The sequence below is a fragment of the Carcharhinus amblyrhynchos genome, unplaced genomic scaffold (assembly GCF_965287045.1).
Source record: "Carcharhinus amblyrhynchos unplaced genomic scaffold, sCarAmb.v2.hapA scaffold_45, whole genome shotgun sequence".
Taxonomy (NCBI): Eukaryota; Metazoa; Chordata; class Chondrichthyes; order Carcharhiniformes; family Carcharhinidae; genus Carcharhinus; species Carcharhinus amblyrhynchos.
In genome coordinates, this window is record NW_027649786.1 from 1,532,813 (window position 1) to 1,559,623 (window position 26,811).

At 43.2% G+C, this 26,811-nt stretch overlaps 1 protein-coding gene across 1 annotated transcript in view; it reads right to left on the minus strand.

The window, feature by feature from the left end:
- LOC145337237 (butyrophilin subfamily 3 member A1-like) overlaps nt 1-26,811 on the minus strand; it is a 360,163-nt gene that overhangs the window by 4,880 nt on the left and 328,472 nt on the right. The window contains exon 9 of the mRNA XM_080182029.1: nt 14,774-14,800. Coding sequence (XP_080038155.1) covers nt 14,774-14,800 — 27 coding nt within the window. The remainder of the gene's footprint in view (nt 1-14,773; nt 14,801-26,811) is intronic.

The window sequence follows — 26,811 nt, forward strand, 5'->3', positions numbered from 1 at the left end:
AATAGTGGTGGGGGGAGAGTTCAGTTGTTTGGAGAATTAGAAAATCAAAGGTAAAGGAGAGGGTAGGAATGCAGGTTAATGATGAGGACTTTCAACTAGTTAAAGGAGCCGAGGGCTCAGGAGAGGTCAGTAAAGTTTCCAGAGCACGTAATAGAACAGAGAGTATAGAAGGTGGCAGGAATCTAACCTCAGGCAGAGTCAAAAAGGTGACAGGCATGAGAAGGGAGGTGTCAACACAGTGCAGGGAGATGGTCTGGGGAAGAATAACCAGTCTGTGACAGGAAGGGACAGAGCGCGCAAACAAAGGAATGCACTAACAAATCGGGTCCAGGTAAGAAAGACTAACATAAAGACACTTTACCTGAATGTACGTAGCATTCGAAACAAAGTGAATGAGTTGACAGCACAAATCAGTGGCCATTACGAAACATGGTTGCAGGGTGACCAGGACTGGGAATTAAATATCCAGGGGTATCAGACAATTCGGAAGGACAGACAGGAAGGAAAAGGAGGTGGGCTAGCTCTGTTAATTAAGGATAACATCAGGGCAGCAGTGAGAGACGATATAAGCTCTAAGGAGCAAAATGTGGAATCAGTGTGGGTGGAGATAAGGAATAGTAAGGGGAAAAAGTCACTGGTGGACGTAGTATATAACCCCCAAATAATAACTTCAAGGTGGGGCGGGCAATAAACAAACAAATAACAGATGCATGTAAAAATGGAACAGCAACAATCATGGGGGATTTTAACCTCCACATTGATTGGTCAACTCAAGTCAGATGCGGTGGACTTGAGGAAGAGTTCTTAGAATGCTGTCACAATAGTTTCCTCGAACAGTATGTTACAGAACTTACGAGGGAGCAAGCTATCTTGGATCTGGTCCTGTGTAATGAGACAGCTAAAATTAATGATCTCCTTGTGAGGGATCCTCTTGGAATGAGTGATCACAATATTTCTAATACAGATGGAGAGTGAGAAAGTAGCGTCCCAAACCAGTGTCCTCTGCTTGAACAAGGGGGATTACAATAGGATGAGGGCGGAGTTGGCTAATGTAGACTGGGAACACAGACTAATTGGTGGGACAGTTGAGGAACAGTGGTGGATTTTTAAGGAGATTTTTCTCAGTAGCCAGCAAAAATATATTCCAGTGAAAAAGAAGGAATGTATGAAAAGGGATAACCAGCCATGGATAATTAAGGAAATAAAGGAAAGTATCAAATTAAAAACCAATGCATACAGAGTGGCCAAAATTAGTGAGGAACTAGAAGATTGGGAAAGCTTTAAAAAACAACAAAGAACTACTAATCAATAAAGAAAGGAAAGATAGATTATGAAAGGAAACTAGCACAAAATATAAAAACTGATAGTAAAAGCTTTTACAAATATATAAAACGGAAAAGAGCGGCTAAAGTAAATGTTGGTCCCTTAGAAGACGAGATTTAATAATGGGAAACGAGGAAATGGCCGAGGCCTTAAACAAGTTTTTGTATCGGTCTTCACAGTGGAGGACACAAATAACATACCAATAATTGATGGTCATGGGACTGTAGGGAGGTGAGGACCTTAAATCGATCACTATTACTAAAGAGGTAGTGCTCGGTAGGCTAATGGGACTAAAGGTAGACGAGTCCCCTGGTCTGGATGGAATGCATCCCAGGGTATTAAAAGAAATGGCAGAAGTAATAGCAAATGCATGAGTTGTAATTTATCAAAATTCACTGGACTCTGGGGAGGTGCCAGCTGATTGGAAAACAGCGAATGTAACGCCACTGTTTAAAAAAGGAGGTAGACAAAAGGCAGGTAACTACAGGCGGGTTAGCTTAACATCTGTAGTTGGGGAAATGCTGGAATCTATCATTAAGGCAGAAATAGCAGGACACCTGGAAAAAAATGGTTCAATCAAGCAGACGCAGCATGGATTCATGAAGGGAAAGTCATGTTTGAGTAACTTACTGGAATTTTTTGAGGATATAACGAGTGCAGTTGACTGAGGGAAACCGGTGAACGTGGTGTAGTTAGATTTCCAGAAGGCATTCGATAAGGTGCCTCACAAAAGGTTGCTGCATAAGATAAAGGTACACGGAGTTGGGGGTAAAGTGTTAGCGTGGATTGAGGATCGGCTATCTACCAGAAAGCAGAGAGTTGGAATAAATAGGTGCTTTTCTGGTTGGCAGTGACTAGTGGCATTCCGCAGGGATCAGTGCTGGGGCCTCAACTATTTACCATATACATAGACAATCTGGAGGAGGGGACCGAGTGTAGGGTAACAAAGTTTGCAAATGATACAAAGATGAGTGGGAAAGCAAATTGCGTGGAAGACACAAAGTCTGCAGAGAGATTTGGATAGGCTAAGTGAGTGGGCAAGGATCTGGCAGATGGAGTATAATGTTGGTAAGTGTGAGGTTATCCACTTTGGAAGGAATAATAGTAAAATGGACTATTATTTAAATAGTGAAAAATTACAACATGCTACTGTGCAGAGGGACCTGGGGGTCCTTGTGCATGAATCACAAAAACTCAGTTTGCAGGTGCAGCAGGTGATCAAGAAGGCGAATGGAATGTTGGCCTTTATCTCGAGGGGGATAGAATATAAAAGCAGGGAGATCATGCTGCAACTGTACAGGGTACTGGTGAGGCCGCACTTTGAGTATTGTGTATAATTTTGGTCCCCTTATTTAAGAAAGGATATATTAGCTTTGCAGAGAGTAAAGAGAAGGTTCACCAGGTTGATTCCGGAGATGAGGGTGTTAGCTTATGTGGAGAGATTGAGTAGTCTGGGCTTGTACTCTTTGGAGTTTAGAAGGTTCAGGGGAGATCTTATAGAGACATACAAGATAATGAAGGGGCTAGACAGGGTAGAAGCAATGAGGTTATTTCCACTTACAATGGAAACAAGACCTAGGGGACATAGCCTCAAAATACAGGGGAGTTAATTTAGAACAGAGTTGAGGAGGAACTTCTTCTCTCAGAGGGTAGTGAATCTTTGGAATTCTCTGCCCAATGAAGCAGTAGAGGCTACCTCGTTAAATGTACTTAAGTCACAGATAGATAGATTTTTATCCAATAAGGGATTTAAGGGTTATGGGGAGCAGGCGGGTAAGTGGAACTGAACCCACTATCAGAACAGCCATGATCTTACTGAATGGCGGGGCAGGCTCGAGGGGCTAGACGGCCTACTCCTGCTTCTATTTCTTATGTTCTTATATTTTAACACCTCGGTAAACATGCTTATCCAGAATACCACGTCACTCACTACTGTCTGACAGTCAGTGCACCAAAGTGACAGTGACACACACAGAGATCAGGAGAAATACACTTTTAAACTCAAATATTGGAGCTGAGACAAAGTGTAATTCTTTCAGATTCTGTGAACCATAAGATGGCAGCCAGAGTGTGTGAGTAAAACTCAATCAGTATAAACAAAATGAATGTTGAATTAGACTGAGAAAAATCAACTTGAATTCATAGCAGAGAGAACAAACTGACTGAAGTGCAGGAAAATGAAATGATTACTGCCACAGCAATGAGCTCACAGCTTCAGATCAGGATGAAATGGGAGGCTGATGATGTTGTTGGAGACCTTTGTGAAATTTTGTTTTGTGCAGATTGACATGCAGTAAGTTTCAAAAAGACACTATAGTGAAGAGGAAAGGGTCAGCTACATCCTTTATGGGCAGGACAGAAAGGATTCATCTTCCCAGCAACTGGAAGATGAGTGAGGAGTTCCCCGTCTGTCATTGCTACTGTATGGCTCATTGATTCTGTACATAGTCTACACTGGGTTAATGGGCATTGAAGGGCCATTGAGTTCGCATGGGTGGATGGGAGGAGTGACTTGGCATTGAGAAGGCGTATGGTGCACTGGCCTTCATTAATCGAGGGATTGAGTTTAGGAGTCGGGAGGTAATGCTGCAACTTTATAAGACCCTAGTCAGGCCTCATTTGGAAGACTGTGCACAGTTCTGGTCGCCTCACTATAGGAAAGACGTAGAAGCTATTGAAAGGGTACGGAGGAGATTTACAAGGATGTTGCCTGGACTGGGAGGCATCCCTAACGAAGTTAGGTTGAGGGAGCTGGGACTCTTTTCCCTGGAGAGACGAAGGTTGAGAGGCGACCTGATAGAAGTTTATAAAATGTTGAGAGAAATAGATAGGGTGGATTCTCAGAGGCTATTTCCCAGGGCTGAAATGGTCACTACGAGAGGACACAGATTTAAGGTGCGGGGAGGAAAGTACAGAAGTGATGTTAGGGTTAAGTTTTTCACTCAGAGGGTGGTGAGTGAATGGAATCGGGTGCCGTCAGTGGTACAAAGAACAAAGAACAACCCAGCACGGGAAACAGGCCCTTCGGCCCAACGAGCCCGCGCTGCTGCATCACCCTACACCTATTCTACCCTGCGTGTCTACGAATGGAACCTCTAACTTAGCCAGATTCAGGGGAGAATAGTGCCAATTTGGTAAAACCAATCAGCCTAAGAGCGCATCTTTGGGGTGTGGGAGGAAACCGGAGCGCCTGGAGGGTGGTGGAGGCGAACTCGCTGGGGTCTTTTAAAAGACTTCTGGATGAGTATATGGGGTTTAATGGGATTGGGGGTTATAGATAGGTCTATGGATTGGTAGGTGTTGATGTGATCGGCGCAACTCGTGGGCCGAAGGGCCTGTTTGTGCTGTAGTGTTCTATGTTCTATGTTCCATGAGATGGAATGGAGTGATGGGGGGAAATGATGGGTGCATGGAAGGAGCATGGGGACACAGCTAAGAACTTTTCACCTTAAAAACAATTCAGCACTCATCTTCAGCCAAAGTCAAACCAATGGATTCACCAATGTGAATTTCAAATCTTGAGGTGAACCTGTTGATAATTTCTGAATGAGACTGAGAAACGTGGCCAGAAAATGTAAATTCAGAGAAAGCGATGAAAGTTGGGAGATCAGCTCATTTGCGATTCTACACAGCCTGATGTATAAAAAGATCTGATTAGAAAGAACAAGTTCAGAATATCAGAGACTGTAGATATTGCCAGAGTACATGGAAACAGGAGCAGAGATATGAAGACGCTGACTATCCAAACAGCTGGTATTCAGTTAAATTACGGGAAAGGCAGCAGTGAAACATTTACAAAAGGTTGCAAACCAGACAGAAAGATAAGAGCTGTGAATGTCCACATGAGTTCACTGGCAGAAGGAAATGTCCCACCTGAGGATCAAACTGCAGACTTTGTAGAAAGCCCAATCACTGGGTAAAGATGCACAGAATAAATTAAGAGATTGGTAAAGTTACTAGACACAGAGCAACAGGGGAACTGAGAAGAAACTAAAACATTGATTTGATGCTGGGATTCCTGCCCCATTCACAGCATCCCCCCGCCCAACCCCCAGGCCCCCCAATTCTTTGCTGATACAAGATAAGGTTGCGAGTTGCATCTTGCCAGATCCATTGTGGAGTCAGGCATCTCATAGCCCTCCCTAATTTTTGTTGAGTTGGGCCAGTCTCTCCATTACTTATGGTCCACGGCCCCTGTTACAGTCAGGATTTGGGGACAGATAAAGTAAAAGAGTCTTAGCTGTGCCCCCATGATCCTTCCATGCACCCACCATTCACCCCTCACTCCATTCCATCTCAGTGCCAACTCACTCCTCCCATCCACCCATGTGAACTCAATGGCCCTTCAATGCCCATTAACCCAGTGTAGACTATGTACAGAATCAATGAGCCATACAGTAGCAATGACATTAGTGGAACTGCTCAGAAATAAAACACCTATTCACTAATCGTCTTTTCAAAAAATATTATGGTTTCTACAGTCCAAGTGGTTGAGAGCCCAGACTCTCAAAAGGATTATCTCAGTGGGGTTCTGTTTTCCCACCTGGACAAAAAGGTTGACTTTTCTTGATTGACATCCTTAAGTGGTTACAATAAATTATTCTTTCAGTGATTGTGTTCATTTGCAGAATTTAAGAGGTGCTGAAGCTGTTGTGTTTGATTCTTTACTGGCCTGTCTGAAGCCTTTATATACTGTTATGAAAACAATAATATTTTTTCAAAAGAAGATTTGTGAATGTGTGTTTTGTGTTAGCAACTCCACACATGCCGTTGTTATTATCTGTCTCATCAATTCAGTACATATTGTACACTCTGTGGATGGGTACACAGGGCTATAAAGTAACATAAGTTGGTATAGGACCTCGGAGCAGGAGTAGGCCATTCAGCCCTTCGAGCCTCCTCCATCATTCAACAACATTCTCACTGATCTGATTGTGGTCTCAACTCTATTTTCATGTCTGCACCCCCACCCCCATAATGACTCCCTTGTCAATCAGAAATCTATCAAATTCAGCTTAGAATAAATTCAATGACCCAGCCTCCAATGCATTCTGGAAAAAATAATAGACGACTGACTCTCAGAAAAATAATCTCCTTATCTCGATTTTAAAAGAGAGACCTCTCATTTTTGGAAGTTTGCAAGGTGTTGCCTATGGAACCTTGCTGAGTTTCTGCAGTGCATCTTGTAGATGGTAAACTTGGCTGAAATTTGTTTGTTGGTGGTGGAGGGAGTGAGTGTTTGCAGATTGGATTCCAATTAAACTGGAGGGGGATAGAATATAAAAGCAGGGAGGTCTTGCTGCAACTGTACAGGGCACTGGTGAGGCCACAGCTGGAGTACTGTGTGCAGTTTTGGTCGCCGCACTTGCGCAAGGATATTTTGGCCTTGGAAGGAGTGCAGAGGAGGTTCACTTAGGCTGATACCGGAGTTGAGGGGGTTGAACTATGAAGAGAGGTTGAATCGACTGGGTTTGTACTCGTTGGAGTTTAGAAGGATGAGGGGGGATCTTATAGAGACGTATAAGATAATGAAGGGGATGGATAGGGTAAAGGTAGAGAGATTCTTCCCGCTCAGAAAGGACAGCAGGACTAGAGGACACAGCCTCAAGATAAGGAGCGGACAGTTTAGAACGGAGTTGAGGAGGAACTTCTTCACTCAAAGGGTGGTGAATCTCTGGAATTTTTAAGACGCGGGTTGATAGGTTTTTGATAGGCAAGGGGATTAAGGGTTATGGGGAGAGGGCGGGAATGTGGAACTGAGCCACTTCAGATCAGCCATGATCTTATTGAATGGCGGGGCAGGCTCGAAGGGCCAGATGGCCTACTCCTGCTCCTATTTCTTATGTTTTTATGATGTTTAATATGCAAGTCATCCTGTGTTGCAGTTTCACCAGGATGACACCTCACTTTCAGGTATGCCTGGAGCTGCGACAGGCAGGTTGATGAGGGTGAGGTTAATAAGTTTTTCCCTTTTGTTGGTTCCCTCACCACCTGTCCCAGTCTAGCAGCTATGCCCCTTAGGACCAGGCTAGCCTGGACTGTGGTGGTACCACAGAGCCACTTGGTGATGGACATTGAAGAGCCCACCCAGAGTACATTTTGCCCCTTGCCACTTTCAGTGCTACCCTAAGTGGTGTTCAACATGGGGGAGTACTGATTCACCAGCTGAGAGGGGTGGGCTGGGGTGGTACATTTGGAGCACAAGTTTCCTTGCACAAGAGATTTTCTTTCCTGTGTGTGACCTGATGCTATGAGACTACATGGGGCTCAGAGTCAATGTTGAGGATTGTCAGTGCAAATTCCTCCTGAATGTGTTACCTTTGCTGGGTCTGTCCTGCCAGTGGAACAGGACATATCCAGGGATGGTGATTGTATTTTAAATTAATTTATGGGAAGAGGACGTCACTGGCTGGGACAGCATTTGTGGCCCATCCTTAACTGCCCTTGAACTGAGTGGCTTGCTTGGCCATTTTGGAGAGGCAGTTAAGAGTCAACTACATTGCTATGGCTCTGGAGTCACATGTAGGCCAGAGCGGGTAAGGACGGCAGATCTGTTTCCCTTCAGGACAGTAGTGAACCAAATGGGTTTTTCCAAGAATCGACAATGATTTCATGGTCATCATTTGACTTTTAATTCCAGATTTTTTGTTTGAATTTAAATATCACTCTCTGCCATGGTTTGAACCCAGATCCCCCTGGGTTTCTGGATTACCAGTCCTGTGATAATGTCACTACACCACTGCCTCCCCAGTGTCTGGGACATTGTCAGTAACGTATGGTTCCATGAGTATGACTGTTGCTTGACCAGTCTGTGAGACAGCTCTCGCAATTTTCACACTAATCCCAGATGTTTGTGAGGACTTTGCAGGGTTGACAGTGTTATCATTTCTGGTTCCGGTGCCCAGTCGATGCTGGGTAATCCGTCCAGTTCCATTGCTTTGAAACTTTTTTGTTAAGCAGTTTTATGTAACAGAGCGGTTTGCTCGCCTACTTCAGAGGGCAGGGTAGTTACAGGTCAGTGGAGTGAGAAGGGAGCAGAGTGAGCTGTAAGGGCTTTGGCTCACAGGGCTTGGGCGAAAAGGGCAAGGTAAGTTTAAATTCTTTGGGTTTAGAATACACTCGGTGACTGAGATGGAGGGAAATGTGATGTGCTGTTTCTGTATGATGTAGGAGCTGGTGGACCCCAAGGTCCTTCCCAGTGACCATGTCTGCAGTAAGTGCTGGTTGCTTGAAGAGCTCCAGCTCAAAGTAGACAAGCTGAACTCTGAGCTTCAGACACTGAGGCTCATCAGGGAGGGGGAGTGTAACCTGGATAATGTGTTTCAAGAGAAAGTCTCACCCTCTAAACTGAAACTCTGAGAGTCAGGAACAAGAGGGGGTTGCTGAAGGGAGGGAGGGGGGTTGCTGAGGGGAGGAAGGAGGGGGGGGACCCAAAAGCCTCAGCCCCTGAATCTGCACAACAGGTTTGAGATTCTTGCTCCCAGTGTGGACAAGAACGAGGACTGCAAGGTGGACGAGCAAACTGCCCACGGTACAGTGGTGCAGACAGAGGTCAAAGCAGAAGAAGTAAAGAGGAATTAGTGGTAATTGGGGATAGTGTAGTTAGGAGCATAGACACAGTCCTTTGTGACAATGATAAAGAATACCGAAGGGTGTGTTGTCTGCCTGGTGCTCGGGTCCAGGGTGTCTCAGCTGGGCTGCAGAAGAACCTGGAGTGGGAGGGTGAGAATCCGGTCGTCATGGTTCATGTGGGTGCCAATGACATAGGCAAAATAGGAACTAAGGATCTGCAGAGGGAGTATGATAATCTGGGAACCAAATTAAAAAGCAGAACCGACAAGGTGGTTATCTGTGGATTACTACCTGAACCACGCACAAATTGGCGCAGGGTAAATAGGATTAAGGAGATGAATTTGTGGCTCAAGGATTGGTTTGGGAGGAATGGGTTTGAATTTATGGGGCTTTGGCACCAGTATTGGGGCAGATGGGACTTGTTCAGATGGGATGGTCTTCGTCCGAATCATGCTGGGACCAGAGCCTTGGCAAATCGTATAACTAGGACTGCAGGGAGGGCTTTAAACTAATTGGGGGAGGTGGCAGGGCGGTGGGGGGGTTGTAGGGGGGGGGGGGGGAATTACAAAATCTAAAGGGGAGGGTACGGGAGCAGGTAAATGTTGAGGATGTTCCGCTAATTAAAGGAGTAGGGGGCATGAGAGAGAGGTTAGTAACGTTTCTATAAATAAGGTTCAGATAAAGGCTGGTATAAAGACACTTTACCTGAATGCACGAAGCATTCAGAACAAAGTCAATGAGCTGATGGTGCAAATCAGCACAAATGGATATGAGCTAGTGGCCATTACGGAAACGTGGTTGCAGGGTGACAGGGACTGGGAACTGAATATCCAGGGGTATCAGGTGTTTAGGAAGGATAGACAGGAGGATAAAGGAGGTGGGGTAGCTCTGTTAATAAAGGATAATATCAGGGCGGTAGTAAGAGAAGATATCGGCTCCAAAGAGCAAAACGTGGAATCGTTGTGGGTGGAGATAAGGGATAGTAAGGGGAGGAAGACACTGATGGGTGTGGTCTATAGGCCCCCAAATAACAACTTTGAGGTGGAGCGGGCTATAAACAAACAAATAATTGATGCGTGCAGAAACAGAGCGGCTATAATTTAGGGGGATTTTAATCTCCATATTGATTGGATGACCCAAGTTGGATGCAGTGGGCTTAAGGAAGAGTCCTTAGAACGCTGTGGGGATAATTTCCTTGAACAGTTTGTCACGGAACCTACGAGGGAGTGAGCTGTGTTAGATCTGGTACTGTGTAACGAGGCAGGTAGAATTGGGGATCTTCTTGTGAGGGATCCTCTTGGGACGAGTGATCATAGTATGGTTGAATTTCTGATGCAGATGGAGGATGAGAAAGTAGGGTCCTGAACCTGTGTCCTCTGTTTGAACAGAGGGGAATATGATAGGATGAGAGCGGAATTGGTGAATGTAGATTGGGGGCGCAGATTGGTTGGTAGGACGGCTGTGGAACAGGGGAGGATTTTTAAGGAGATCTTTTTCGGTTCTCAGCAGAAATATATTCAGATGGTAAAGAAGGACTGGAGGAGAAGGGATAACCAGCCGTGGTTATCGAAGGAAATAAAGGAGAGTATTAAATTCAAAGCCAATGCGTACAGAGCGGCTAAAAATAGTGGGCAATTAGAAGATTGGGAAAGATTTAAAAAACAACAAAGATTGACTCAGAAAGCGATAAAGAAAGGAAAGATAGTATATGAAGCTAAACTAGCTCTAAATATAAAAAAAGACAGTGAAAGTTTTTACAAATATATAAAGAGGAGGAGACTGGCTAGAGTGAATGTTGGACCCTTGGAGGATGAGAGGGGGGGATTTAGCGGTGGGTGATGAGGAAATGGCTGAGGCTTTAAATAAGTTTTTTTGTGTCGGTCTTCACGGAGGAGGACACAAATAGCTTGCCGGATATTAAAGGATGGTAGGAGATACGGTCCTTAATGCGATTACTGTCACTAGAGAGGTAGTGCTTGATAGACGAATGGGACTGAAGGTAGACAAGTCCCCGGGACCGGATGGAATGCATCCCAGGGTTCTGAAAGAAATGGCAGAGGTGATATGGACGCCTTAGTAACTATTCACTGGACTCCGGGGAAGTGCCAGAAGATTGGAAAATGGCTAATGTTACGCTGCTGTTTAAAAAAAGGTAGCAGACAAAAGGCAGGGAATTATAGGCCAGTTAGTTTAACGTCCGTAGTTGGAAAAATGCTAGAATCCGTCATCAAAGAAGAAATAGCGAGGCACCTAGAAAAGAACGGTTTGATCAAGCAGACGCAGCACGGATTCGTGAAGGGGAAGTCATGTTTAACGAATTTATTGGATTTCTATGAGGATGTGACTAGTGCAGTAGACAGAGGGGAACTGGTGGATGTGGTGTTTTTAGATTTCCAAAAGGCGTTTGTTGAGGTGCCTCACAAAAGTTGCTGCAAAAGGTTAGGGTGCAGGGAGTTGGGGGTAAGGTGTTAGCGTGGATAGAGGATTGGCTGTCTAATAGGAAGCAGACAGTTGGAATCAATGGGTGCTATTCTGGTTGGCAGTTGGTGACTAGTGGAGTGCTGCAGGGTTTGGTGCTGGGGCCTCAACTGTTTACCATTTACATAGATGATCTGGAGGAGGGGGCTGAGTGTAGGGGAACGAAATTTGCTGATGGCACGAAGATGAGTGGAAAAGCAAATTGCGTGGAAGCGCGGAAAGTCTGCAGAGAGATCTGGATAGGCTGAGCAAGTGGGCGAGGACCTGGCAGATGGAGTATAATGTTAGCAAATGTGAGGTTATCCACTTTGGTAGAAATAATAGGAGGAGGGATTACTATTTAAATGGTGAAAAGCTGCAGCATGCTACGGTGCAGAGGGACCTGGGGGTCCTTGTGCATGAATCGCAAAAACCCAGTCTGCAGGTACAGCAGGTGATCAAGAAGGCGAATGGAATGTTGGCCTTTATAGCGAGGGGAATAGAATATAAAAGTAGAGAGGTCTTGCTGCAACTGTACGGGGTACTGGTGAGGCCACAACTGGGGTACTGGTGAGGCCACAACTGGAGTACTGTGTGCAGTTTTGGTCGCTGCACTTGTGGAAGGATATATTGGCCTTGGAGGGAGTGCAGAGAAGGTTCACTGGGCTGATACCGGAGATGACGGGGTTAGCTTATGAGGAGAGATTGAATAGACTGGGTCTGTACTCGTTGGAGTTTAGAAGGCTGAGGGGGGATCTTATAGAGACATATAAGATAATCAAGGGGATGGATAGGGTAGAGGTAGAGAGATTCTTCCCACTTAGAAAGGATAGCAGAACTAGAGGGCACAGCCTCAAAATAAGCGGGGTGGGGGGTGCAGTTTCGATCGGAGTTGAGGAGGAACTTCTTCACTCAAAGGGTGGTGAGTCTCTGGAATTCTCTGCCCGTTGAAGTGATGGAGGCGATTTCGCTAAATATATTTAAGTCACGGGTAGATAAGTTTCTGATAGACAAGAGAATTAAGGGTTATGGGGAGAAAGCGGGAAAGTGGAACTGATCCACTTCAGATCAGCCATGATCTTGTTGAATGGCGGAGCAGGCTCAAGTGCATAGATGGCCTACTCCTGCTCCTATTTCTTATGTTCTATAAAATAAAAAACAGATAAATACAGAGAAAAGCAAAGAATCACAATATGCTTCAAAATGTTGGTAAATGTAATGGAATGGTGTTCTGAACATACAAACATACGGATTAGGAACAGGAGGCCATTCAGCCCCTCAAACTTGCTCTGCTATTCAATAAGATCATTGCTGATCTGATTATGGTCTCAGCTCCACATTCCTGCCCACCCATTCCCGATAATCTTTGTTAGTTTTGCTTTGCTGAGTTACAGAGAGAGATTAAATGGGTTAGGACTTTATTCCCTAGAGCATAGAAGAATGAGGGGAGATTTGATTGAGGTGTATAAGATTTTGATGGGTATAGACAGACTGAATGCAAACAGGCTTTTTCCACTGAGGCTGGGGGAGCTAAAAACCAGAGGACATAGATTAAGGGTGAAAGGAGAAACGTTCAAAGGGAATATTAGTGGGGGCTTCTTCACACAGAGAGTGGTGGGAGTGTGGAATGAGCTGCCGGATAAAGTAAATGCGGGGTTACTTTTAACACTTAAGAAAAACTTGGACAGGTACATGGATGAGAGGGGTGTGGAGGGATATGGTCCAAGTGCAGGTCAGTGGAACTTGGCAAAAAAATGGTTCGGCACAGACAAGAAGGGCCAAAAAGGTCTGTTTCTGAGCTGTAAATTTTCTATGGTTCTTTGGTTCTAGTGAAGAATCTAACATTGCCTTAAAAATATTCAATGATCTTGTCTCTCCTGCTCTCTGGAGAGAAAATAACTCCTCATTCCGGTTGAAATGGGAAACCCCCTATTTTTAAACTGTGTCACCGAGTTCCAGTCTCTCCCACAAGGGTAAACATCCTTTCAGCATCCACCCTGTTTCCTTTAAATTACAACATTGGACATGGAAGCTGCATCATTCAGAACAAGTTAATGTCTGTCCCACTGCTCTCCCATTGTAACTAATTCTTTTTCAATTTCATATGGGAGAGAATTCAAACAAACTAAAATGTGGAATCGGATCTCAAAACAACAATTAAAAGCTCTGAAATTCAATACAAAATGAATTTCACTTGTTTGGTCACACTGAAACTGTGGCCTTTATGTTAGATCTTTACTGAAGACAATTTTCCAGCTTTTTTTATTGATTTGTGGGTCATGGGCATCGCTGGCTGGCCAGCATTTATTGACCATCTGTATATAAAAGCAAATTACTGTGGATGCTGGAATCTGAAAACCAAAAGAGAAAATGCTGGAAAATCTCAGCAGGTCAGGAAGCATATGTAAGGAGTATGGATGCTGCCAGACCTGCTGAGATTTTCCAGCATCTTCTCTTTTGGTTTCATTGTCCATCTCTAGTTGCCTTGAGAAGGTGGTGTGAGCTGCCTTTTTGAATTGCTGCAGTCCATGTTCTGTGGGTTGCCGTTAGGGAGGGAATTCCAGGATTTTGACCCACGACATATTTCCAAGTCAGGATGGTAAGTGGCTTAGAGGGGAACTTGCATGTGGTGGTGTTCCCATTTATCTACTGCCCTTGTCCTTCTAGATGGAAGTGGTCGTGGGTTTGGAAGGTGCTGTCTAAAGATCTTTGGTGAATTGCTGCAATGCATCTTGTAGATAGTACACACCGATGTTACTGAGCGTTGGTGGTAGAGGGATTGAATGTTAGTAGATGTGGTGCCAATCAAGCAGGCTGCTTTGTCCTGGATGATGTCAAACTATTTGAGTGTTGTTGGAGCTGGCCATCCTGGCAAGTGGGGAGTGTTCCATCACACTCCTGAGTTGTGCCTTGTAGATGGTGGATATGCAGGAGGTGAGTGATTCACCGCAGTATTCCGAGCCTCTGACCTGCTGTTGTAGCCATTGTGTTTATGTGGTGAGTCCAGTTCAGTTTCTGTCAATGGTAACCCCAAGGATGTTGACAGTGGGGGATTCAGTGATGGTTACACCATTGAATGTCAAGGGGCAGTGGTTAGAGTGTCTTTTATTGGCGGTGATCATTGCCTGGCATTTGTGTGGCACTTACTTGCCATTTACCAGCCCAAGCCCAGATCTTGTCGCATTTGAACATGGACTGCTTCAGTATCTGGGGAGTCATGAATGGTGCTGAACATTGTGAAAGATTGGCAAACATCCCTACTTCTGATCTTATGATGTTGGGAAGGTAATTGATGAAGAAGCTGAAGATTGTTGGGCCTGGTCTGGCTTATTTTTTAAGCTGTCAGTTTTTTGAAACAGTTTATCAGGTTTTGTATTGATTTATTCTTTCTTATTGTGTTTTACAATAATAAAGGTCTTACCTTCACATTCACAAATTCGCTTCCACTCTGAAAATACAAACAAATTAGACAGGAATTAATTCACTCTGTCCGAAATGTTCTTTCTCTCAGTCTTTCTCCATGACTTAATCTGTAAATAACGTCATAGCAAGTATTTTACAAACATTTTAAATGTAATTGATACAGGAACACAAGAAATAGGAGCAGGACTAGACCAGGTGGCCTGTTGAAACTGCTCTGCCATTCAGGATGATCACGGATAATCTTAGGTTTTGAAATCCATTACCCCCTCCTCTCCATACTCCTTAGTTCCCTGAGAAACTATAAATCTATCTATCCCAGCCTAAAAAGTTCTCAGATGAAGCACTGCAACCTCTGGGATTGAGAATTACAAAGATTCAGAACTCTTTGAGTGAAGAAATTTCTTCTCATCTCAGTCCTAAATGATCGGCCCCTTATCCTGAGACTGTGCCCCTTCATTTTTGTTTCCGCGGGTTGCGGAATCTATCTCTCAGTATCCACCCTATCAAATCCCTTCAGAATTCTGTAGGTCCTCCTCATGGACCTCCTGTGGCTTTACTCATTTTAAAGTGGAAGTTAGGTTTGCCCAGATGGCCCCCATCAGGGACCAAACACAAGAGTTTTGCCTGATGGGAGTGCCGGTCACAGATTCTTCCATAAATGAAACTTCATTGACAAATTGTGGGCAGCTTGTGTCCAAATTTCACCATCAGCCCATTCAGCTCGGCAGTGCTCCCGTGCCTGAGCTCTGAATGTGAGAATCTGAAATATACTGTTCAGAATGACAGGTGAAATAGACTGTGAAAATATAACACCGAGACCTTGTGAGGAAAACTGTTCACTTGTTGGAGTGAGGAGGTTTCTGAGTGTTGGGAACATTCGGGTTAACCCAATGCAGAGTCAGTATCTGATAGTATTCCGGATTGCTAGGATGTGTCTGTGTTCTGTCACAGCGTCTTGTCAGAGTTCAGCTGAACCAATCTTAAAGGATTCTCAGGATCAGCCTGAATAGTTTTGGAGTCCGAATTAGACCTGTCATTGGGGTTAGCAGGAAATAGTTACACAGTAGCTCCTTAAACGGATGAAACAAGGCACAGGTCTGCTCTTGTTTCAATGTTTTGTTGGATATCCTATTGTAGTTTCTGTACCAGAGGAGACTCCCTGATAAATCAGGATACCTGCCTGTGTTAAGAAATATCTGAGCTTAGCTGACAGAGTCAATGCACTATCACCATCCAGAGAATCTGGAAGTAAATGTGTTTGACAGTAAATATCCTCAGGAAATGAATCTAACCAACACGGCACTAATCCATCAATCCCACCCTCCCAGAGGGAGAAATACTCAAAGGGTGTAATTCAACACCATGATATTGTACCCTGGTCTTGAGGTGCTTGAAGCTGATCATTTATTACTCAATGTTTTAAGGCAGATATGTAAAGACAAGAACAACTAATAATGTCAAATCGGATTGCGGAGGTGGGGGCGGTGGGAATGGGGGGTGTTGAGGGAGCTCTGAGGACGTAACAAGGTTGTGGACACAAGGTATCGATGAAAACGGGTGGCGTAACTCTCACCTCCAAACTAGTCTGAAACTTCCGCATCTTCCCACTGTGTTAACAGATCCCAGCAATCTCCATAACAACGACTACTCTGAATATTGTCAAATCTCCTCCTCAGTCTAGCGAATGTCATAACATCTTTTCTGTAGCTTCTCGTTACTCACCCACAAACTTCCAGAACCTGGGACTGTCTCAGTGATCACAGATCCCTAGTCCCCAGGCAAAGAATACAGCAAGACACAGACTTCCATCCCAAATCCTTGGACCCCACTCCTTGACCCTTCATCACGGGTCTTGTCATTATTCTCAGAACCTTCCTTGGAACTTTTCAAAATTCTGCATCTGGAGACTGGATCCCATGCTGTCCCAGACACTCTCCTTAGTGCCCTCCAACCCAGTGATACCTCAATGCCAATTAGTCAATGTCCCTGGTATTATTTGACAAAACACCTTGATCCTATTACAGTTCTGAATAACAATAAGCCCTCGGAGATTTGTTAATTAATACATAACAGTTTATGTAAAATACTTTCATTTCTGATTCAACAAGAAGCTTCCACTGATCTACAAAATAAAAGGGAATTTAGTAAAATATTTTAATTGTCTGATTATCATTGTCTGATTAAACATTGTTCCATTCCTCAGATTTATAATGCTTTGAATACTGTTTTCAATCAAAGTCAAACCTTATAATAATTTCTGAGCAATTGTACAAGGCAAGGTAAAGTCACCATGTCTCAGATGACCAGAGCCTCAAATGGGAGTGCTGACTGGTGGTGATTTTAGCCTGAGGATAGCCGTACCTCAGGTGAGGAGTAAGGTTGAAGGAATAATGCAGGGAGTAGTTACATGATAAAAGGTAGACCAATTAAGAGTATAGAAATGCAGATGGACTTGGGAGCGCAAGTGCACAAGTCTCTGAAGGTGGCAACCCAGGTGGAGAAGGTTGCGAAGAAAGCTTATGGAATGCTAGCCTTTATAGGAAGGGGTATAGAGTATAAGAGCTGGCGTCTAATGCTTCAGTTGTACAGAATGTTGGTTAGGCCATATTTGGAGTACTGTGTCCAGTTCTGGTCACCTTACTACCGGAAGGATGTGGAGACCCTGGAGAGAGTGCAGAGGAGGTTTACCAGGATGCTGCCTGGTGTGGAAGGACTGGGGTATGAGGAAAGATTGGGTAAACTGGGGCTTTTCTCCTTAGAAAGACAGAGATTAAGGGGGGATCTGATAGAGGTGTATAAAATAATGAAAGATATAGACAGAGTCAACAGTGGCAGCCTTTTTCCTAGATTGGAGACAAATATCACAAGGGGTCATGAGCTAAGGGTGAGGGGGGAGAAGTATAATATGGATACTATAGGGAGGTTTTTCACACAGAGGGTCGTGGGGGTATGGAATGTGCTACCAAGTAAGGTGGTTGAGGCAGGCACGCTGGACTTGTTTAAGGTTTACTTAGGCACGTGAGTGACATAGGGATGGAGGGTTATAGGCGACAGTTTTAAAAAGGGTCAGAGCCTCAGGACGATACTGGAAATGTAATACTACATGTTAATGTTTTGTCTCTTAATTCCCAGGTATGTCAGTCCACCTTGTTGTCTAACGAGGGGCATGCACACGGTGGGTTGTGCGTGGGCTGCTCTTGGATGTTTCAAGAGTGGCCTAGTACTTCGCGTCGTGTTGTGTGCTTAAACCTGGACCAGCAGATGGGCACCACAACAGCTCAGTGACTATCACTGCTAGCTGTGCAGATACATGGATTTGGGCTGGTGTCTGCGGGAGTTTGTGCATTCTCCCTGTGGTTGCATGGGTTTCGTCTGGGTGCTCCGGTTTCCTCCCACACCCCAAAGATGTGCTTTTAGGCTGATTGGTGTACCAAATTGACCCTACACTATTCTCCCCTGAATCTGGTTACAATAGGGGTACCATTAGCATACACACGGGGCAAGGTAGGTGTAGGAAAATGCTTTGTTAAGATGGCGGTGTGGGCTCGTTGGGCCGAAGGGCCTGTTTCCTGTGCTGGATTGTTCTTTGTTGAGAAGGCAGACCTTCATGAATAACCTCAGCCAGTACGGACAGTGAACCCACACTGTTGGCCTTGTTCTGTGTCATGAACCAACCATCCAGCCAACTGAGCTAAACTACCTTTATTCAGTACTTTTGACAACCTCAAGATGTTCCTGAATGTTTTACTGATAATTTATGCACAGAAATGTTCCACAAATAACAATCAATAATTAAGATTGTCAGACTTTTGAATGGACCTACCTTATATTAAGTTGATCTTTCTCTACACCCTAGCTATGACTGTACCACCACATTCTGCACTCTCTCCTTCTCTATGAGCCAAATGCTTTGTCTGTATAGTGCACAAGGAATATACTTTTCACTGTATACTAATATATGTGACAGTAATAAATCAAAGATGATACAGTTTAGTGATGTTGCTTCAGAATTAACTATTGACCAAGACATTGAGCAGAAACGCTCCATTCCGTTCCAAAATAGTGCTTGATCTATTTAGCACTCACCCGAGAGGGTGGATGGAGCCTCTGTTAAACATCTGAAAAGGATGGATTCTCAGACAGTACATGTGCATGTGTATAAAGTAGAAAACAAAGGTTTTGTAGCCATTTTTGCATATTGATGATTCATTTTTTTCTTAAAGGGAGAGGTCTGATGCTGAAGGAAGTATATTTTAGTCATATTTCTTGTGCAGGGTTTGTTCCAATCATTCAGAGTTATTTTATCCGGATCCAGCAGCACTATATTGATATTGCAGCAGCATAATTGATCTTAATTGCTACAATCTTTGTTCTGATCTAGACTAATGCAGGGTTCTGTTATTTTGTGTTTTCCGCTGAGATATTTCCGAGTAGAGCTTGATTGACAGGAAAGATCATATGACTGGGTACAGCTAGGCTTTCAGAGAACTCAAGGCAGTCTGCATTTTGGAATCTTTAGAGAGAGATCACTTTCTCTGTATCTCTTGCTCTCTGAGGTCTGGAGACTGGAATCTGCTAAGAAATTAATCTCTTTCTGTGAGATTCTACTGTCTGTGGTGGAACTTTCTCTGAAAGTTGCAACATGAGAATTATAAGACAGAAGTTTGTCTGGATCACTCTGCATAAGTGGCAAAAGGCTGGAAATCTAGTATCTATATACATAGCTTTGGTTTCAGTGCTAACTCGTTCGAAGGAAGGGATTTATATCCATGTGGGAAATTGTTAAATTGGAACAAGGTAGATAGCTAGCAGTAAAGAATTATACTTTGTCATGTTTTGGTATTTTAATTTGTAAAAGTTATGCTAATTCCCTTTGTTATTTTCCAACTGTATTCTTAAATAAAGTTTGATAAAAGCTTACTAGTGGATCACTTGAATCATACCTGGTGTGAAGCATCCTATGCTCACCCTAATACTAAAATCAAATGTAAAAGATAGGCCTAGGCTAATTTCATAAAATGCCTTGGAGTTTCTGATCTGGCCTTTAACACTGGGCTAGTTGATGATTCCTTTTCTAGAATTTTTGGTATTGGTTCTTGTTATGTGTTGGAAAGAAATGCATCTTTGTGTGGTTGGTCACTTGGTGTGCTGTGACATCACCAGAGTCATTTTCAATGTTGTTGAAAAAAAATTGTGAGCAGATGAAAGAGAACATTTACTTACCACTTTGAAATTGGACAGATTTCCAGGCTGTGGGGCCCTCGCACATGATGGGCTGCAGCAACAGAGGCACTCAGATAAACAGAGAGAGTCTCTGTACTCTTAATGGGGAGTTACTACTCCAAAAAAAGGAATAATTATAAGCAAAACCTTCTTTGCTGAGAAAAGTGGAGATTTATTGCCTAAAAGCAGTTGAAATTTTCTAAAAAACTACAAGTCCAACAAAAAAAGTGTGAGGAAGTCAAAGAAAGTACAATTTAACAACCAGTAACTGCAATGGTGGGCAAAGGCCAAAGGGTACATAGAGGCTTTTGAAGAAAATGCGGAAACATGGATTGCTTACAAAGAGAGATTTCAAATTTATCAAGCTATTGGATGAACTTAAAGTAGTCATTTTCCTATGTGTAGGAGCATGTAAACCCTTTACATTGCTACAGAGCCTTGTCCATTTTGAGAAGCCTACAGAAAAAACTTACAAGGAACTGACCAAGATTCTCAAAAGTAATTTTTCATCTCAACCACTAATAATTGCTGAGAGATTCCAATTTCATTGATGCAGCCAAGAAGAGGGCAAAAAATGCTGCAATTCATTGTAGCCCTGAGAAAGTTAATGAAGAATTGCAAGGTTGGCTCAACCCTCAAAGACACTCTTGTGAGACAGACTTGTTTGTGGACTTTGAAATGAAACAATTCAAAGCAATTGCTCAAAGGTTCTTTAACAGTAAAGCTTGCTGTTGAGATTACATTGTCCATGGAATTGGCCATGAAAGAAACTTCCCAAATTGGAGCCAAAATACACAAGATGGAAATGGACAAGAAGAAATGTCTTAAAATGCAGGGATGCCATAGGTGTGCTCGGGCAGGACACTTGTCACATGAATGTTGGAGTAGAGAAAATAGATGTAAAAACTGTGGCACGCAATGGAGATATTTTGGACATAACAGACTTCTCAAACCTCAAAGGTCTGCAAATACAAGAACATATCAAGATCCAAAAACATAGGTCTACAAAATATTTGATCAGGACAAAAATTTCCAAGATGATACAAGATTAGAAAAGATCCAAGAACTTAAATTAGGTGTCCAATCCATAAAAGGTATTTGTAAAGGCTCTGGGTTAGACAGACAAGAAGATGGAAATAGATATGGGAGCTGCTGTAACACTTCTCCCAGAAAGTATATACAATCACAAGCTTGAACGTTTACCTCCAAAACCTTGAAATACAATTCATCCTGAGGAGGTAGTTCCACCGTAGGGATATATCATGGTTCAGCTAGAAGCTAAAGGTCAATCAGCAGAATTGCCCCTGCATATGGGAAATTTCCGGCACTCTTTGGAAGAGCCTGGTTACACAAAATCAAACTAAACTGGACGTTGACAGCAAGAACACACTACAAAAACTTCTGGAGAACTATAGGAAGATATTTGAGAATACCCGAGGATCAATGACTGAGAGTGGAAGCAAAGCTCAAAATCAAACCTGATAGCAACCCTAAATGCTTCAAGGTAAGACCTGTGCCTTATACAATTAAACTGAAGGCAGAAGTGGAACAAAAAATAAGTCAAGGACAGAGTGATTGAACCTGTAACAATGAAAACCCAAATCATCCAGTCATTAAATCTGAGGATTCTGTATGAATCAATGGGGACTTTAAGATGACGATAAGTCCAGTACTGTGTGTTGGTCAGTATCCCTTACCACTAATCAAACACTTATTCTCTGGACTGGCTGGTGGTTAGCTGTTGAGTAAGACAGATTGTGCCAAGCATGCCTCCAGACGAGGGTGGTAACTGAGTCTCAATGATTGTTACTGGATTATTCCAGTATGAGCACCTACCATTCAGAATAACATCGGCACCAGCCATATTCCAGAGATCAATGGACTAAATCTTAAGTGACCTCAACGGTCTCCAGAATTATTTGGATGACATTCTACTCACGTGTAGGACTGAACAAGAACATTCACAAATCTTAGAGGAAATACTGGAGCGTCTTGGGTGGCGTGGAACAGTGGTTAGCACTGCTGCCTTATAGCGCCAGGAACCCAGGTTCGATTCCCAACTGGGTGACTGTGCGGAGTCTGCATGTTCTCTTCTGGGTTCTCTGGTTTCTTCTCACAGTCCGAAAGATGTGCTGGTTCGGTGCATTGGCCATGCTAAATTCTCCCTCAGTGTACCTGAACAGGCGCTGGATTATGGCGAATAGGGGATTTCCACAGTAACTTCATTACAGTGTTAATGTAAGCCTACTTGTGACACTAATAAATAAACTTAAACTATCTCCGCCTAAAGAAGGAAAAATGTGAATATTTCAAATCATCTATCAGTTATTTTGGTCACGTAATAGACACAGATGGCCTTCACAAAGAAGCTTAGAAAATGACAGTGATGCTAGATGTGCCAAGACCACAGAACATGTCACAGTTGTGATCATTTTAAGGACTAATCAATTATCGCAAGAATTTCATCCCAAACCTTGCAATAGCACCAAAGCCACTTCATAATTTATTGTGTGCTAACCAGCAATGCAATTGATAAAGGAATGTGAAAGTGTATACAAAGGAGTTAAAGGATGCTCATGCAAACAACAATATTGGTTCACTGTAACCCAGAGTTGAATATTTAACGAGCTCATGAAGAGAAAGAGGTTGGTAAAGACAAATGTAGGTCCCCTACAGGCAGAAACAGGGGAATGTATAATAGGGGACAAAGAAATGGCTGAGTCACTGAATCCATACTTTGTTTCTGTCTTCACAAAAGAGGACACAAATCAGATCCAGACACATAGGAGAATGCAAAATTTAGTGAGAGGGAAGAACTGAGGGAGATCAATATTAGTAGAGAAATAGTGCAGGGAAAATTGATGGGATTGAAGGCAGATAAATCCCCAGGGCCTGATAATCTACATCCCAGAGTACTTAAGGAAGTGGCTCTAGAAATAGTGGATGCATTGGTGATTATCTTCCAGGAATGTATAGACTCTGGAACAGTCCCTGCAGATTGGAGGGTAGCTAATGTTACTCCAATATTCAAAAAGGGAAGTAGAGAGAAAGCAGGGAATTATAGGCCAGTAAGCTTAACATCGGTAGTGGGGAAAATGCTCGAATCCATATCAAGGACTCTGTAGGGAGCATTTAGAAAGCAGTGGCAGGATCAAACAGAGGATGGATTTATAAAGAGGAATGTCATGCTTGACAAATCTGTTGCAATTCTTTGAAGATGTAACCTGTAGAGTTGACAAGGGGGAGCCAGTTGATATAGTATATTTGGACTTTCAGAAAGAGTTTGACAAAGTCCTGCATAAGAGATTATTGTGCAAGATTAAAGCGCATGGGACTGGGGGAAGTATATTGAGATGGATTGAAAACTGGTTGGCAGAGAGGAAACAAAGAGTAGGAATTAATGTGTGCTTTTCAAATTGGCAGGCGGTAACTAATGGGGTGCCACAGGGATCAGTGCTGGGACCCCAGCTATTCACAATATATATTAATGATTTGGATGAGGGAACAAAATGTGACATCTCAAAGTTTGCAGATATACCAAGTTGGGTGGGAGGGTGAACTGTGATGAGGATGCAGAGACCCTTCAGAATGATCTGGACAGGTTGGGTGAGTGGATAAATCAGTGGCAGATGCAGTATAATTTGGATAAGTGTGAGGTTATTTGCTCTGGAAGCAAAAACAGATTACCACCTGAATGGCTGGGTCCTGGGTGTCCTTGTGCACCAGTCACTGAAGATAAGCATGCAAATGCAGCAGGCAGTAAAGAAGGGAAATTGTGTGTTGGCCTTCATTGCGAGAAGTTTCGAGTACAGGAGCAGGGATGTGTTATTGCAGTTATACAGGGCCTTGGTGAAGTCATACCTAGACTATTGTGTGCAGTTTTGGTCTCCTTTCCTGAGGAAGGAGGTTCTTGCTCTCGAGGGAGTGCAGCAAAGGTTTACAGGCTGATTCTGGGGATGGCAGAACTGATGTATGAGGAGAGATTGACTAGATTAGGATTGTTTCCGCTGGAGTTCAGAGGAATGAGGGGGGGTCTCAGAGAATTATAAAATTCTAACAGGACTAGACAGGGTAGATTCAGGAAGGATGTTCCCAATGGTGGGGGAGTCCAGAACCAGGGGGGGGTCACAGTCTGAGGATTCAGGTAGACCATTTAGGATGGCAGTGAGGAGACATTTCTGCACCAAAGAGTGATGAACCTGTGGAATTTATTACCACAGGAAGAAGTTGATGCCAAAACACTGAATGTATTCAAGAGGTGGCACTTGGGGTGAATGGGATCAAAGGTTATCGGGAAAAAGCAGGATTAGGCTATAGAGTTGGATGATTCGCCATGATCGTAATGAATGGCGGAGCAGGCTCGAAGGGCCAATATGTGATGCACCACCCTACGGGGTGGGTACTATTGCATCTTACATTATGGCCACTGAGGAGGCATTGTCAATAGCATTTGTATCAGGAATGTTATTAAGCACAGAACGAAATTTTGCACAACTTGAGAAAGAACCCCTCACTTTTGGCATTAAACAATTTCACCAGTACCTGTCTGGCCAATAAGTTACTTCATAAACTGACCCCAGGATATTGACAACTATTTTTGCTCCATTCCATTATTACCCACAAGTTGTCTATAATGTTGGGCATTGATACTATCAGCGCATAATTACAAAATCAAGTATTAGAGATCAGAACAGCAAGCTAATGTATTTCCACTACAAGACAAAACCAAAACCAAGAGATAGCTACATCAGCAAATTATATTTCTCCCAGGTAGAGAATGTCCCAGTAACAAAGGCACACAAGGAGTAACCTGGTAATTAGTAGGGTCATAGACATGATATTAAGAGGAACGTCACTGAACAAACAAAAGAAGAATCCTGAATTCAGTCCTTATATAATGAAAGAACTTGAATTAACTGTCCAAAATGGAGTATTGCTATCAGGGAGATATCCCTCCGTGCTTACGAAGCTGAATCCAGGAACAGTGCAGATGAAAGAGCTAGCACAAGTTTATTTTTAGTGGTTGGGCTTTCCTCACAAATAGAAGAAAAAGTGGGGCAATGTCAGTCATGCACTAGAATATGGAATACTCCATCTCTTACAACTGTTTCTCCCATGGGACAGGCTAAAACAGCCTTGATAGAGGATATATATCACTCCGTGGGATCCACTGAAGGCTACATTTTACTTGTCCTGGTGGATCTGCATTCAAAGCAGCCCAAATGCAGGAAAATGAAATCCATCATGATGGAAAGAATCATATAGAGGTTGAGTGCATTGTTAGCAAGATTTGGAGACCGAACAACCAGTCAGTGATAATGAGACACATTTCACATCCCAGGAATTTGTGGATTACCTGAAGGTAATGGTATGCAACACATATCATCCATCCACTCACGGATTGGCAGAAAGGCTAGTACACTCACTGGATTCTTTCATGTCATGTTTCAAAGAAGAAGGTCCATTATCCATGACAGAAAACAAGCTTCTCATGTCCCATTGGAACACAGCTCATCTCACCACACAAAATTCACCAGAAATTCCTGAGAAGGAAACTGAGAACTGGATTTGATCTACTGATTCTACAGGAATAGAGCAACAACAAGCACAAGTTATTCACTGTGAACAAACATCAAAACAAAATGTTTATAATTTTAAACAAGGAGAAGAAACTACTTGGCAAGTGAGAAGTAGCACCTGCAGTCATCCCAGTGAAGACAGGGCTGATTTCTTATTCAATGCAACTTGATGACGAGAGAATATGACGGAGACACACAAATCTAATCCTCAATTCAATAAGTGAATTAGCGGAGATGGTGTCAGTACATCAAAAACCCAAGGTTGAGAAATTTCTGAACCAAAGATTACTACAGAACCAAGTTCAGATTCTACTCCAGGAGAACAGCCAAAATCTCTGGAAGCTGACACAAAGCAACTTCACAAGATGAAGTACCTGATAATTGAGAGGAACAGACCAGCGAAGATGTCAAAGATCAGACTCCAGAATGTTGTATCTCACCAAAATGGAGTCAATGTCCACCAAAAAGACTCTCAGATTAATTGTACGTGTATAGACAATAGCACTTGGCAATGTAACTGATGTTCATCGGCGATAATCATTAATGTTTAAAAGTTTGTTGTCGGACTAGTGAAGTAAAGGGTGAGGGATGTTATGTATTGTAAAGCAATTCATCTGTGTCATGGGTCACATGATATCACCAGAGTCATTCACAGGTTCTTATCTCTGTGTTAGACTTCATCCTGGCAATGGCTCTTAAAATAAATCTGCATTGAGCTGGTTCAAAACCCACATTGTGGCATCTTATCACCTTTTAGTACTGCCAGTCAAAACATCTGACATAGAACTCTTTTTCTTCTGTTTTCCACAGAAAACCTTTCTAAACTTACTAACAATTCCAACAGGGTTCCACAGCACAATGGACAGAGTTCTCTGTAAAATGGATATACTTAGTTTACAACAGGAGTAATTTGTCTGTGTGGTTGCACTCTAAAATCAAAATGCTCTGCATCAAGCCAAAGATCAGTAAAGGCAAGAGGACAGGTAGATAATGTGATTAAGAAGGCATATGGGATACTTCCCTTGATTATCTGAGGCACAGAATATAAGAGCAATATGATAGAGCTGTATAAAACACTGGTTAGGCCATAGCTAGAGTACGGTGTACAGTTCTGGCTACCATACTAGAGGAAGGATTTGATTTCACTGGAGAGGGTGCAGAGAAGATTCACCAGGATGTTGCCTGGGCTGGAGCATTTCAGCTATGAAGAGGGGTTGGATAGGCTGTGGTTGTT